Source organism: Rhinolophus sinicus, chromosome 6, assembly GCF_057876585.1.
Source record: "Rhinolophus sinicus isolate RSI-liver-muscle chromosome 6, RSI-T2T, whole genome shotgun sequence".
NCBI lineage: Eukaryota > Metazoa > Chordata > Mammalia > Chiroptera > Rhinolophidae > Rhinolophus > Rhinolophus sinicus.
In genome coordinates, this window is record NC_142506.1 from 36,871,118 (window position 1) to 36,883,977 (window position 12,860).

The 12,860-nt window shown below is 32.4% G+C and overlaps 1 protein-coding gene across 17 annotated transcripts in view; it reads right to left on the bottom strand.

Annotated features, from left to right (window-relative positions):
- Positions 1-12,860, bottom strand: part of DPY19L4 (dpy-19 like 4) — a 73,721-nt gene that overhangs the window by 26,877 nt on the left and 33,984 nt on the right. For 12 of the 17 annotated variants that reach the window (XR_016021517.1, XR_016021516.1, XR_016021518.1 and 9 more), the window contains 6 exons: positions 11,799-11,922; positions 7,608-7,742; positions 4,754-5,080; positions 4,145-4,218; positions 1,452-1,610; positions 632-751 (listed from right to left, as the gene is read on the bottom strand). Coding sequence is in view for 14 of the 17 variants with exons in the window: in XM_088799045.1 (XP_088655171.1) it covers positions 632-751; positions 1,452-1,610; positions 4,145-4,218; positions 4,754-5,080; positions 7,608-7,742; positions 11,799-11,922 (939 nt within the window). In the remaining 3 variants the exon portion in view is untranslated. The remainder of the gene's footprint in view (positions 1-631; positions 752-1,451; positions 1,611-4,144; positions 4,219-4,753; positions 5,081-7,607; positions 7,743-11,798; positions 11,923-12,860) is intronic. The other 5 variants (XM_019713357.3, XM_019713356.3, XM_019713358.3 and 2 more) reach the window with 4 other exon arrangements.

Genomic DNA, 12,860 nt, shown 5'->3' on the forward strand with positions numbered 1-12,860 from the left:
AAGCTCTTTGTACTTCAGCCACATTGAGTTCCTTTTAACCACTCACATCAAGTCCCTCCCAAAAATGAGCCATGCTTCTTCCTATCACAAGACTTTGCATATGCACAGCTTCTATCTGGGATACTCTTCCTTCTTCTATTCACCTAATTCATTGCTACTCTCCCTTCAGGTCTCAACTCAAGTACCTTTTCCTTAGGAAGCCTTTCTGAAAGATGTCGTCAAGTCAAATTCCATTTTTACACTCATCTGTTCTCACAGCACCATTTATCCTTCCTTCACTTATCAGAGCTGCAATTTTATTTTTGTGTGATTAATAGCTGTCACCTCCATTAGGCCATAAGTCACATACGTTCAGAGACTGTATGTCCACCTTGTTCACCAAAGTACCTTGAGCACTCAGCACAATGCCTGGCCCTTGGAAGACATTCAATAGTTTTTGAACAAATGAATAAATCTGTAAATGTCAGTTCACCGTACTATATACCTTTGTAAATTCCAGTTAGATTAAGAAAGTTTGTAGATTTTGAATTTTTATAAAGCTTTATAAATGTATTCTTGAAAGCATTCACTTATTACCATTAGAAAGGACAATTATTTATAAAAACAAATAGATCAAATAAAGTACACTTACCCTTCTATAACCATTGCAAGAGAACCCAATAAAATAGTGTGAATCACGTGATAAATTATTTCTGGCCTTTCTCCAATTTGTCCATCTTCAAGAGTAACAGTTTTTTTCAGGGACTTATCACTACAGAAAGGAAATGTGTTTTTTACCACTTTAAATATATATATTTAAAAAATCAAAGATCTTAAATTTTTCATAAAAAGAAATATAGGTGGTTCTTAAAATTTGAAAGTCTTCTAGTCAAATACTAACTTTTATATTTCCAAGTCTTTAAAATGGTTTTTAGGACCTGAATGTAACTGACTCAGTGAAGACTAAAAATGAAAGTTCAGAAATATAATTTAAAAAATGTTTTAGGATCCTTTCCAAGATCAATTATCACTCAACTAGTGATTGCTAAACCAATAATTACATAATTTGAACAACTAACTTCTCAAAATTAAGATGCTACACACATAACCTCCTTTCAAACGTGACAAAAATATTCAAAATACTCAAACTTTATAATTTAAAACCACTTATACTACTAGCTTCATTTAAGTTAAATAGAAGAAATTATTCTTATGTTAAATAAAAGTCTGAGTAAATTAGTGAATGAGTTTGGGAAAGTTTAACTGGTTATCCCTACATTAAATCTGGACATTACACATTTAAATATATAAACTTAAATTTAAATTTTATCTGGTGATAAACGATATTTTACATATTGATGAAGAGAGAATGAAGCGCTAAAACAAGTACACAAATATTGGAAGAATACTAAAAATAAGTATTTTACATATTTCCAAAATATATTAGTAATGTGATTATCATAGGTACTTACTTAATTCTCCTAAAAATAACTTGCATTATAGAAAGAAAACAAATAATTAACACTAAAATGTAGAAAGGTAATAAAGAAGACTGTGTCAATCGCAAAAAAAAATCTTGAGATGGTGCCTGCAGGTATTTTTGACATAGGAGCCAATTCATTGTAAAATTCCTATAGAAGACAAAAAGCATATTAAAACAACAGGTGTTTTAAACTTCTGAACATGAAAGTACTGTTTATCTCAGTAAAAACTTAGACAAAACAAAATACATATCCTAAATCCATTCACTTGTAACAGGCAGATCCTACCCTTTACAAATGAAGATAATAATAGCATTAGTCACTTTCCTCAACAAACTGCTCCAATAAATATAAAATTGTTGCTTTTTGTTAACAAGTAATGCGACCATCTCTAGAGCCCAGTATAGCTTTAAGAGTTTCACTTTCTGTTTTTATCTGGAAGACAACAAAAAATTTTGCTGTCCATCTTCTACATCTGCACTATCCAATATGGTAGCTACTACAGCTACATATGGCTATTAGCACTTGAAATGTGGCCAGTGCAAATTAAGTTATACTTTTAAGTACAAAATACACCCTGGATTTCAAAGATAAAAAAGAATAGAAAAACAAAACAAAACAAAGAAATACAAACTATCTCAATAATTTTTATATTGGTTACACATTAAAATAATATTTTTGATGTATTGGATTAAAATAAATTATTAAAATTAAATTCACTTGTTTCTTTTTACTATTTTAAATGTGGCTACTAGAAAATTACATATGTAGCTGACATTATATGATTATTAGACAGTCCTAATTTATATTGATGAGTGTAACTCTACTGGGACCTATTTTACAAAGAGATATCTTATTATTAAGACAGAAATCCTAATATTTGAAATATGAAGCTTTTGAGCTATTAGAATAAGGATAAACATTTTTTTTTTTTAACCCCAAGCTAAATATGAGCAACAGGACTCCTAGTTATATGTAGTTTTGTCTGCATTCTCACTCCCAATCCAGCTCTAACCTCCTTAATCCCTTGCCCTGGGGAAGGAGGTAAGAGATGGAGTGATGTTCAGGAGTGTTCACAGAAAGATGGAGAATGTCTGCTTCACAAATCACTAAATTTAGAATAAATGGTTAGTTTCACTATGTGTCAAATAGCAATACAGCTATATCAAAGAGGCTGTCATCAAAATATCTTGTACCTACAACAAATGTATCTCTTTTTTATCTGCCTATTAAAGTTATTAATTCTTAAAGGTCCAATTCAAATCCCAATTTAACAAATATTCTTTCCATATCCCCCAGTCTTAATCTTTCCTTCCCCACATTCCCATAACATTTTACTTATACCTCAATTATAGTGCTTAATGCAATCTATCATGTGTTAGATTGCAGTCATTTTTTGTATTCTCCCAGAGTTTCTGGCTGAGTTTCCTGCACATCCAACAAATATTTATTAAGATTTCTTTAGTGCTTCTGAAAGTCTGTCTCAACAGAAATGTTTTCTGAAATTCTGGTGAACTTCAAATCCTAATATCTAACTGGCATATTTCAGGATAAGGCATGTGCTATTTATACCACCCATGTTATTAATTGTACAAAAATTATATAATGAGATGGCCAAAGTACAGGGACCACGTCTTACTCTTAAAACACCCAGTGCATTAGTTTGTGAAGCAAATCTAGTACCTGACACGCTAAACAAAGGGGCACTACAAAACATCAACTAAGAAACACTGGACAAAAGCAGCCCTTAAACCTAGGTTCATTCTAGAGTCTTCCAAGGTTAAAGGGAAAGTTAGTGAAAAGGCCAGTCAATTATGGAGGTTTGCAACCAGTTTTTACCAATTGCCTTCTGTGTCAGGCCCACAGATATACCTGAAAAGGACATGGTCCCTACCCCTATGGAGCAGCTGGCCTTTTAAAGGATCCTTTTATCTTAGTACTAGACATCCATATATGACTTATACTTCAGAAGATTTCTGCAGTGTTTAAACAGTGTCAAATACTTTACTAACTGTGATATACCACAACATGAAATTCCATGCACAGTATCTAAAATCCCATGTAATCACAGCAAAGGATAATAAAGTTCTAAGGTATATTATATGAACTAGAGAAATGTGTAGGTAAAAATATATTTTCTGTTATGCAAATAGAGTCTGTCAGTACATAAAACCATGCATTTCATTTAAATTTTAAAAATGCATTAAACAAAAAAAGTGTAACACTATTCTTGAATTTAAAAAGTCAGCTTCTGATCCAATCCACTAGTATTACCCCTAGACGAGATTCTTTACTATGAAATAAATATCTTACTGTCCACCGCTTTTTTATGCTACACCCTTTTTACTGTAAGCATTTTCTAGATGTAATGGTTAAAATTACCGTAGTTTTTTATTCATTCTTAATCTGCCATTTATCCTGACATTAGATTACATTATTGTTCCTCATGAAGGGAGAAAGTAGCTTCAAAATACTGTGATGCTATTAAGGTTTAAGTATATTAAATGAGATTTTTTTTTTAATGAGAGAAAACAATGTCAGGTTTCTTTTAGATATTATAACAGCCCAAATTATTTTTTTCCTAATTGGTATGTAACTAGGTGTATACTTCTTCCTTTGATTATTTTTGTTCTTTATCTTCTAAGTGGTAGAGTTAGGTAAATTTACATAATCTTAAAACTTACTTAGTCATATTTAGTCCAAATTTTACTTCAAGGAATTTCAGCATGTACCCATTTTCTTTGTGTGGGACAAATGTCTGGAGGGGAAAAACGCTAATTACAACAAAGAACTATTAGCTATACTTATAGCAATATGAAAGAGAAAACACAGGAAGACTACAAAACCAAAAATAGGAATGAAATAACACATGGTATAACTATGAAGCAAGGGGATTTATCACCATAAATTAAACACATTACCTTATACTCAAGCATAAAACTATTATGGGATTGTAAGATTTCAATCTTATCCCACTTGGCGTAAGTAACTTACCCACTCTTCCGAACATCTTTGACTCATCTCAATTTGATCCATATATCACTTAATGTTAATTGGGTAATGATGACATTTTAAATTAAATGAAAAATAAAGTATATGTATTTGTTAAGTATATTGAGAAAAGAATCATAATCCTATTTTCTCACCTAATATGCTAGCATGATCATTGGTCAACTCAAAATTATACTGTACAAACTATATTACCTTGCTATCTCATTACTCTCATTAAACTTTAATCCACAATATTTCATTACTTAATTTTTACTACATGAATCTCAGACAGAGTTACTTACCTTCATTATAATATTCAATGTCACTGTCAGAGTACATACCAGGTAAAAATTAATCACTTTCATTATTTTAGCTACAAAAGTTCCTTTCTTCACATTTAGCTGTGGGGGAGGGGAAACAAATGGACAAAGAAGGTATAAAAAATTAACAATTAAAAAATTCACCATAAGAATGATAAAAAAAGCAATTCTAATTACCTGAAGGCACTTAACGAGCACTAAGGCTACTACTAAGCTTAATAAAGGAGACACCAAGAAAGCTGAATTCTCAAACTGTAGTAAATATCCCAGAAAGAGAGAAAATATATAGATTTTATAAACTTCATGAACCTGTTGGGACAAAAATAAAATGAATGAGAATAAAATGAACTTCACTGTACATATTTTCATTAGTTTTGTTTAGAATAGACTTGACTATAATTATAAAGTAAATGGTCTATTATAATTTAGGACAGTATTGTGCAAATGTTCAATCCATATTTTTAATGTTATGATAATGTAATGAATTTATTACTTCCTTCTTAGAAAGAACTCTTGCAAACAAAGCTAAAAGCTTTAAAACCACGGACATCTAAATCAGACTGGTAAAACCTTTAGTGCCAAGCTCTGACTTAATTTCACTTATCCATCTATGGTACACCAAACTGTACAAATTGAAAATAATAATCTTTAGCAGAAGTTCCCCAAATCTACCCAGTGAAAACATACCACCATGAGATGTAGCACTAGAGAAATATTTTTGCATTTGGTCCACTGAACAGTGAGCATAAAAATGCTAAATTCAATGTCCTATCAGAAGATCTCCCAGGAAAGTTATATGTCTCAGTAGATTTCTTTTCTAAAACTTAATAGTATAATTTAATCTATCATAAAGTTAATTCCTTTTAGAAAGGGAAAATTAAGACAAAATATAGGCAGTAGGTGGAAATAAATCAAAAGGCAGAGTGCTAAAAGTGAAAAATTAAAAAAAAAAAAAAGAAAGAAAAAGAAAAGCACAATAAAACCCGAAATAAAAATCCCTAAAGAGGAGAGGACCATTTAAAAAACAAAACAAAACAAAACAAAACAAAACAAAACAAAACAAAACAAAAGATACCTAACTGTTCGGAGGCTGAAGCTATGACTGGGAGAGGGCACAATGGGATCTTCTGGGTGCTGATAATGTTCTATTTCCTGATTTTGGATGCTGGTTCTATAGTTATTAACTGTCTCTTAGCTCCAAACTTATCCTTCTATCCCCTGCCTCATAACGCTGGGGATGGGACTCTCTCCAATCTACATTTCTGCTTTTCCGGTTGGCTTCCTATTAATCTCTTCCAACAAAACGCAAGAGAGATTACAGGTTGGAGGAGAAAGAAGGAGCTCATTCCTTCCTATTACTTCCTGTCTGCTTGCAGGTCCTGTGAGCATCATCTCAGTGATGCTTCTTCACTCCAAGAGAGCAATTCCTTCATGAGGCTGCTGAATGCAGCTGAAGTTTTTCCAACCCTTGAATAACCAGCTTTAATGCATTCTCTTGCCCCAGAGACCCAAATGGCAGCTGGCCAGAACTCCTTTCTCAGAGGTCTGGGTCCCATTTCTACAGGGCTCTTCTGTCCAGTTCTGAGACACAAGCAAAGCTGAGTAGACCCCTTTCCAGGGTTCCTCCTTTAAGTTTTAATAATTCTAAACTCTTTGTTCCCTCAGCTCTAGGGGTAGTAGCTGCTTCCTACAGTTGCTAGCTCTATGATACTTTCAGGTTCTTATTACCCTTTCAATTAGCAAGTGAATGACTTTATAATTGGTTAATGATTATATTAAATTCTATTTTAATAACCTAAATGTTGGTACTCACAAGTATTCTGGACCACCTGAGTATATGGGATGAAGAAAAGAGAAAAGTAAGAAGATTCCTAAAATCTGGTTTGGACAAGGTATTAAATACTTAATAAATGTTTATAAATAAAGATAAGAAATAGCAAAAGAGAAAAAGATGAAAAAACAGAAGGAACCAAATGTTGACGGGCACCTTTAAAGACCTCTTGCAGGAGTATAAACTGATACAGCCATTCTGGAGAAAGACTTGGTATCTAGTTAGATTGAATATGCATGTATCATTTGACTGGTAATTCCTTTATCAGGTATAGAAAAATGTGGTACTTATGCCACATGACATGTATAAAATGCCTATAACAGCACATGAACAATAAATTGGAAAAAACTGAAATGTCCACCAACAATAGAATATATAAATAAATACAAATGAACGAGATATAGTTTTGTATATCACCATGGATGAATCTCAAAAGCAAATCAGGCAAAAGTAAACAATACAGTATATACAACATATGTTTTAGGGATACATAGGTAGTAAAACCATAAAGAAAAAAAAGGAAAGAACTAACAAGATTCAGGACAGTTAGCCTCTGCTGGGGAGGGAGCAGGATAACTAACTCTTCTGGGGAAGAGTTAGAAGGGCTTCTGGGGTATTGAAATGCTCTACTTCTTGGCTCAGGTCGTCAAATACTCAAATTTTATTCTAATACTATATATACAGTATAGATATACTGTTTTGTACATGTTCTGTATTTCACCTTATTTTTCTTTCTAATTAAACAAAAACAGAAAGAGAAATAGCTAAAAATGGAGAGGAACCACAGGGTGACTCTGGTTAAGCAGAACAAGTTTAAGGGAATTTTCAAAGTGCTTCTAAAAGGGACAGAGGAGAATGAACTTTGCAATCTTTTGCAAAGTATAAATCAGAGTCTATTAAAACATTTTCAAATAAGGCTTAAAATCTAAATGGTTTGAAGATGCAACACTATAAAAATATTTATTTTTTGGATTTAGAAATTATAATTTCAAAATGCCGTAATACCTTGTCACTTTGTTCCAGTGAAAAACTACCTAGTAAGAACAGAGATATTGCTTGAAGAAACAAGAGATAATGGCTGTACTCCCACATCATCATAAACGTGTAAGTTGAAGCACTCATCAATAAGTAGCAAAACCTCTAGAGAAAACAAAAGAAAGAAACTAAATATCAATAGCTTTATTACTGTAAAAAAATCTATGAGGTTGTTACTTCAAAGTGGTAGCTGGTTCAACTTTAAACTACATAATTCTTGAAACTTTGTTTTTAAATCACATAATTATTAGTAAATCCTTACATAAACAATTAAGATCAACCACTGGTCCTTCAAAGTTTAACATCACATTGAGAATTTCAGGAAGACAAAGGAAAAAATAAAATTCAGTACAATTTTCTTTCATTCTCAAAGAGGTAAAGTAATACATATAAGAAAATGGTGGCCTTTACTAGACTTGGCTCTGGTGGGCTTTTATTATTGTGAAAGTAATTCCTTTCACCCTAGAAAATATTTTCACTTCCATAGTGCTTCATATTTTCCTAAGAGTTTCCATTTAATTAGTCTGTTTATGTCTCAGTCTATTCTACAACCCATGGAAAAAAGTCCAATGCTTTTTACACTTCCTCTCATCAAAAGTGTGGCCTTACCTTTCCCCAATGCTTGTACTGTCAACCATATAAAACTCTTAGTTGTTTTCCTCTGGCTGAAGAACTAAACACATGATTTCATTGCCCTTGCCTAAAATGTCTGGCTGAAATCGATTCTGTCCTTCCAAATGTCAGCTCCTAAGTGATCCTTTAGTGAGAAACCAAGTCTGTGAGAAATCTACTGTCCCTCAGCATATTTCTAACAACAGTGTCTACTTCTTCTAGGTATCTGTTTTTTCATTCCCAATTCGTCCATCAGCTATTGTGTCAAATGACTACGTTCTGATAAGAACAGTGAAGGAAAAGGACAATAAGGGTCAAGTCAAGTAACCGAAGATAAGAATTGTGTTCTCTAAATTATTCAGACTCAACTGACTATACTCAGTGATAAATTCCAGCGAAATACCTCAGGCCATTAGCAGATATAAGAATTTTCCAGCATCCTTAAGAAGATTAAGACCAGAGAACAAAATACAAGAAATAGAAAATTTCCATCAGTTGGTCAAAGAATACTAACCACAAGGCCCAGAAAGGCTCAGCAGTATAGAACACATAAATTTCTGTTCCTCAGATTATAACAGCTATAAGAGAAAGTGTTCTGGAAATCTTCTAACATGGAACAATAAGAACTGCAATAACCAGGCCTGAAACCACCATCAACAGAAAATCCAGTTACTGAAATTAACAAAGGCTCAGATCTAAATCTAGCATAACTAACCTACTGGCCATTTGGAGAGTACTTTGATGCAGAAGAAAAGCTACAACATAATGAAACAAACTGCTAATTTCAAAGGTTTATTCTCAAATTACTTAAGAACATGCAGTGAAAATAAAATAGAAATATACAATGAAAAATATATGTCAAACACAATCTGGACAATTAGCTGAGTTTTTCTTTTCTCTGAACATTTTCAAAATTCTGTGCACTCTTGTTCACCCCTTATCTTGCTCACTTCATTTTCACCTATGCCTTTATTGGGAGCCTTTTATATATATATTACTTAAGTGATACATTAAATGGGTTTCAGTAATCAACCACAGATGTCTCCAGATGGCTCGATAACCGCACAAAAGATCTGAGCTTAGATATCCTGATGCAACTGGGACCATGAGATCTAGCTTCAAGAATGGGAAGTAGAGTACAAAATATGTGATTAATACATACATGTTCCTGGAAAACTACTCAGCCATGGAAAGGAGTAAACTACTGATATATGTAACAATTTGGATGGATGTCAAGGGCATTAGGCTGAATGAAAAAAGGATGATATACTATATAATTTCATTTATATAACCTTTCACAAAATTATAGTTATAGAGAGATCAGTGGTTGCCAGAGGTTAGGATTCGGGAAAAGATGTGACTATTAAGGCAGTTTCTTTGTAGTGATGGAACAGTTATACCTTAATTATGATGATAATTACTTGAATCTATCTACACGTGATCAAAATTTATACAACTATACATCCTTCTTCCCCCACAAAAGGAGTATATATTAAAAAGTTAACATAAAAAATACATATATATATTTTTAATTTACTTTAAGATTCATAAGAATTTGTAAAAATCGTATAGAGAATTCCCTCACTCAGCTTCTTCCAATGACAATGTCTTACATGACCTTAATACGTCAAAACCAGGAAACTGACATTGGTACAATATTATTAATTCAGGTACAGACTTTAGATTTCAAAACACACACACACACACACACACACACACACAGAAAGCGGTTGGTGGGGGGGCAAACATAACTGAAGAATTGGGCAGTTTTGCTTTTCAAAAAATTGAGTTGTTAAGCTGAAGGGTTAAGAATACACCATGGTTAACTTGCTTTTTCCTGTCATTTAAAAAAAAAAAAATCCTTAACATTGTTATCCCTTTTAATATTTACATATAGATATTTTGCTCTTGTTGTGTACTCTTGAGTACCAGATTAACGGCTATTATGAATCAAACAAATGATAAATACAACTTTTCCTCTTTATTTTATTACTAACAAAGAAAGAGATAGAGAGGGAGGTAAGGAGGAAAAATGTGATGAGTACTTTGAAAACAGAAAAAGACCACTGTGGTTAAATAAAAAAGGAGAAAGAAAATGTAACTTAAAATAGGAGTATAACCTATTCTTGGATCCTTCAAAAAGTATAGGGTCTTTGGTAAACAACTAGATGAAAATATCCCTTTCACTGTGTATCTATTTGCACTGACTGAATTTTTTAAACTGTATGTGTAATGTGTATGTGTTACTTTTTTAATTTTAAAAAAGTTACAATAAAAATATTAGAATACATACATAACTTGGCAATAGGAAAAAGATATTCAGAAAATATCAAATATGGTATAAAAGGAAAAACTAAGTTTACATATCACACTACCTTTTGCAAAACTTTTAAATTAAAATAAATAATAATAATTTTATTAAAAAGATACTTAAACTCTTTTGTAGGCAAAAGTTTTATTTTAGTTCAAAAAATGGTATATACAAAGAAGCTTCGACAGTTCATTTTGCTATATTAAACTCTTCTTTCAAAAATTGAAGAACTATTCCTCCCGAAGAGAAGGCTGGACAATCTAACAGGAAAACACTCAATTATAGACTCCCTGATGATTAAAGAAAATATTCTTGCTCAGAAAGCTCTTTATACAAATCCAACAAAAGGAAAAATTACAAATCTGAAATGTGTTAGATATTTTACATTAAAAAAGGGAGACACTAGAATTATAAAAATGAAATAAAAAGTTTGCTATACTTGGAACATTTGTCATCACTGAAAGGAGAGAAGAGTACATTTTGCAAAGATTTAAGAAAGAAACCAATTAGTGCATCTTATTTCCCAGACAACCAAGTTCAATAAAAGCCTTTCCTTGGTCCCTTTGGCCTTTTTCTAGCCAAGAATTCTTAACACAAGATATGAAGACTGTCCAAGGATTGCTGTGTTTCAGTTAATTTCAATATAATTGGTTGCCTTTATAATCACATTTATTTTATTTTATGCATTTAAAATCATTATTCTGAGAGTCTGTAAACTTCACCGCACTGCCAAATAGGTTTATGGCAACAAAAACAAATGTAAACTACATGGGACTATCGTCTGAAACTCACTAACCTACCTATACCACAGCCACAGAAAACAGTATAAACAGAAAATATGCAGTGCTACCACAGAAGTTAACATTGTAATCATTTGTAGTCACTCTATATCTTCATTAATATTTCTTGAACTTGTGATACTTAAAGGCCATCAATGTTCCAGAAGTGAGAGAAATGGTAAAACAACAATAAGACATTACTTTTCAAAATAAGATATTCTTCATATATGTATTTATCAAGTAACAGCACTAAAACAATAGAACATCTCCTTTCTCCTAAAAATAATTTACTGTCAATCAGATTACAGAATAAGTGTTATTTATAACAAGATTACCCAACTATTTATTACATAATTAGGCTTCACTGAATTTAACTTAACCCTTAATATGATTAGCTTTAAAATTATGTACATTTATAATACATCAAAATTAACTTTGACAAATAAATTTGTATCTTACCTCTCCATAAGTATTTAAGTTGCTTTTTAAATAGCCTGTAAGTGCAGCAACTTGGCATGCAAAATATGGTAGTGCCCAGTTTTCTCTTAAAGGAATGGAGTATTCAATTCTTGTTGTATCTACCCTAAAATAAACCACAGATGAATACCAAATAGCAAGACATTATATTTATGTAACATTACTTTTCAAAGCACTTTCACACACATATCATTGTTCTCCATAACAATCCTGTGAGGTAGGCACAGACAGAGCCACTGTTGCCTATCCATCATCTTTGAGCTAATTGTCTCTCCCCTACAACACCCTCCTCCAGAAGACTTAGCCTTGCTGTGCACTGCTTGATGAATAGATGGGACTCTGAGAATTTTAAACAGGCTGTGAAAGATATAGCCTCATGCTACAGCACAAAGCTTGCTCTAGAGTGAGTACACTGGATTTCAACCCCGCTCCTCCCTTCCCTTAACGAGATGGCTCCCCTTCTCGGGAGTACAATGTACACTACATAGTTAGCAGGCCTGGCAGATCTAAAGTTCTTATATATGAAATATGAAGCTTAGAGAGGTGATATGACTGAATCAAGTCATATAGCTAGTAGATGGCACAAGTAGACTTACAATGCATATCTTCTGATATCCAGTTTAATAATCTTCTCAATCAACAGGTTATCCAAAATTAATATTACAGTAGTCCTTTATGTGATATATCTAGAGACCTTTGAAATTTCCCAGAATCACAAATACAGAGTGTCTTTGTAAGCTCCTCCTGAGTTTCTCCTCAATTTTCATTGAGAGCCTGTTTTCTCCTCTGCATATCCTCACTACAATGGAACTACCCTTCCAAGAATCATTAAATTTGGATCTTATACACCCAATGGTTATTTTTCATACAAAAAAACAGAGGCACTGTTGCTTTATAAACTTTATGTAAATTGCTGTATAACTCTCTTCAGTAATGAAGATGGACATGTCACATGTAATTTACTTCAATCAAATTGTGGTACAGCCATACAACAGGATACTATTAATACTTAGCAATAAAAAGTAATGAACTATTGATACAACC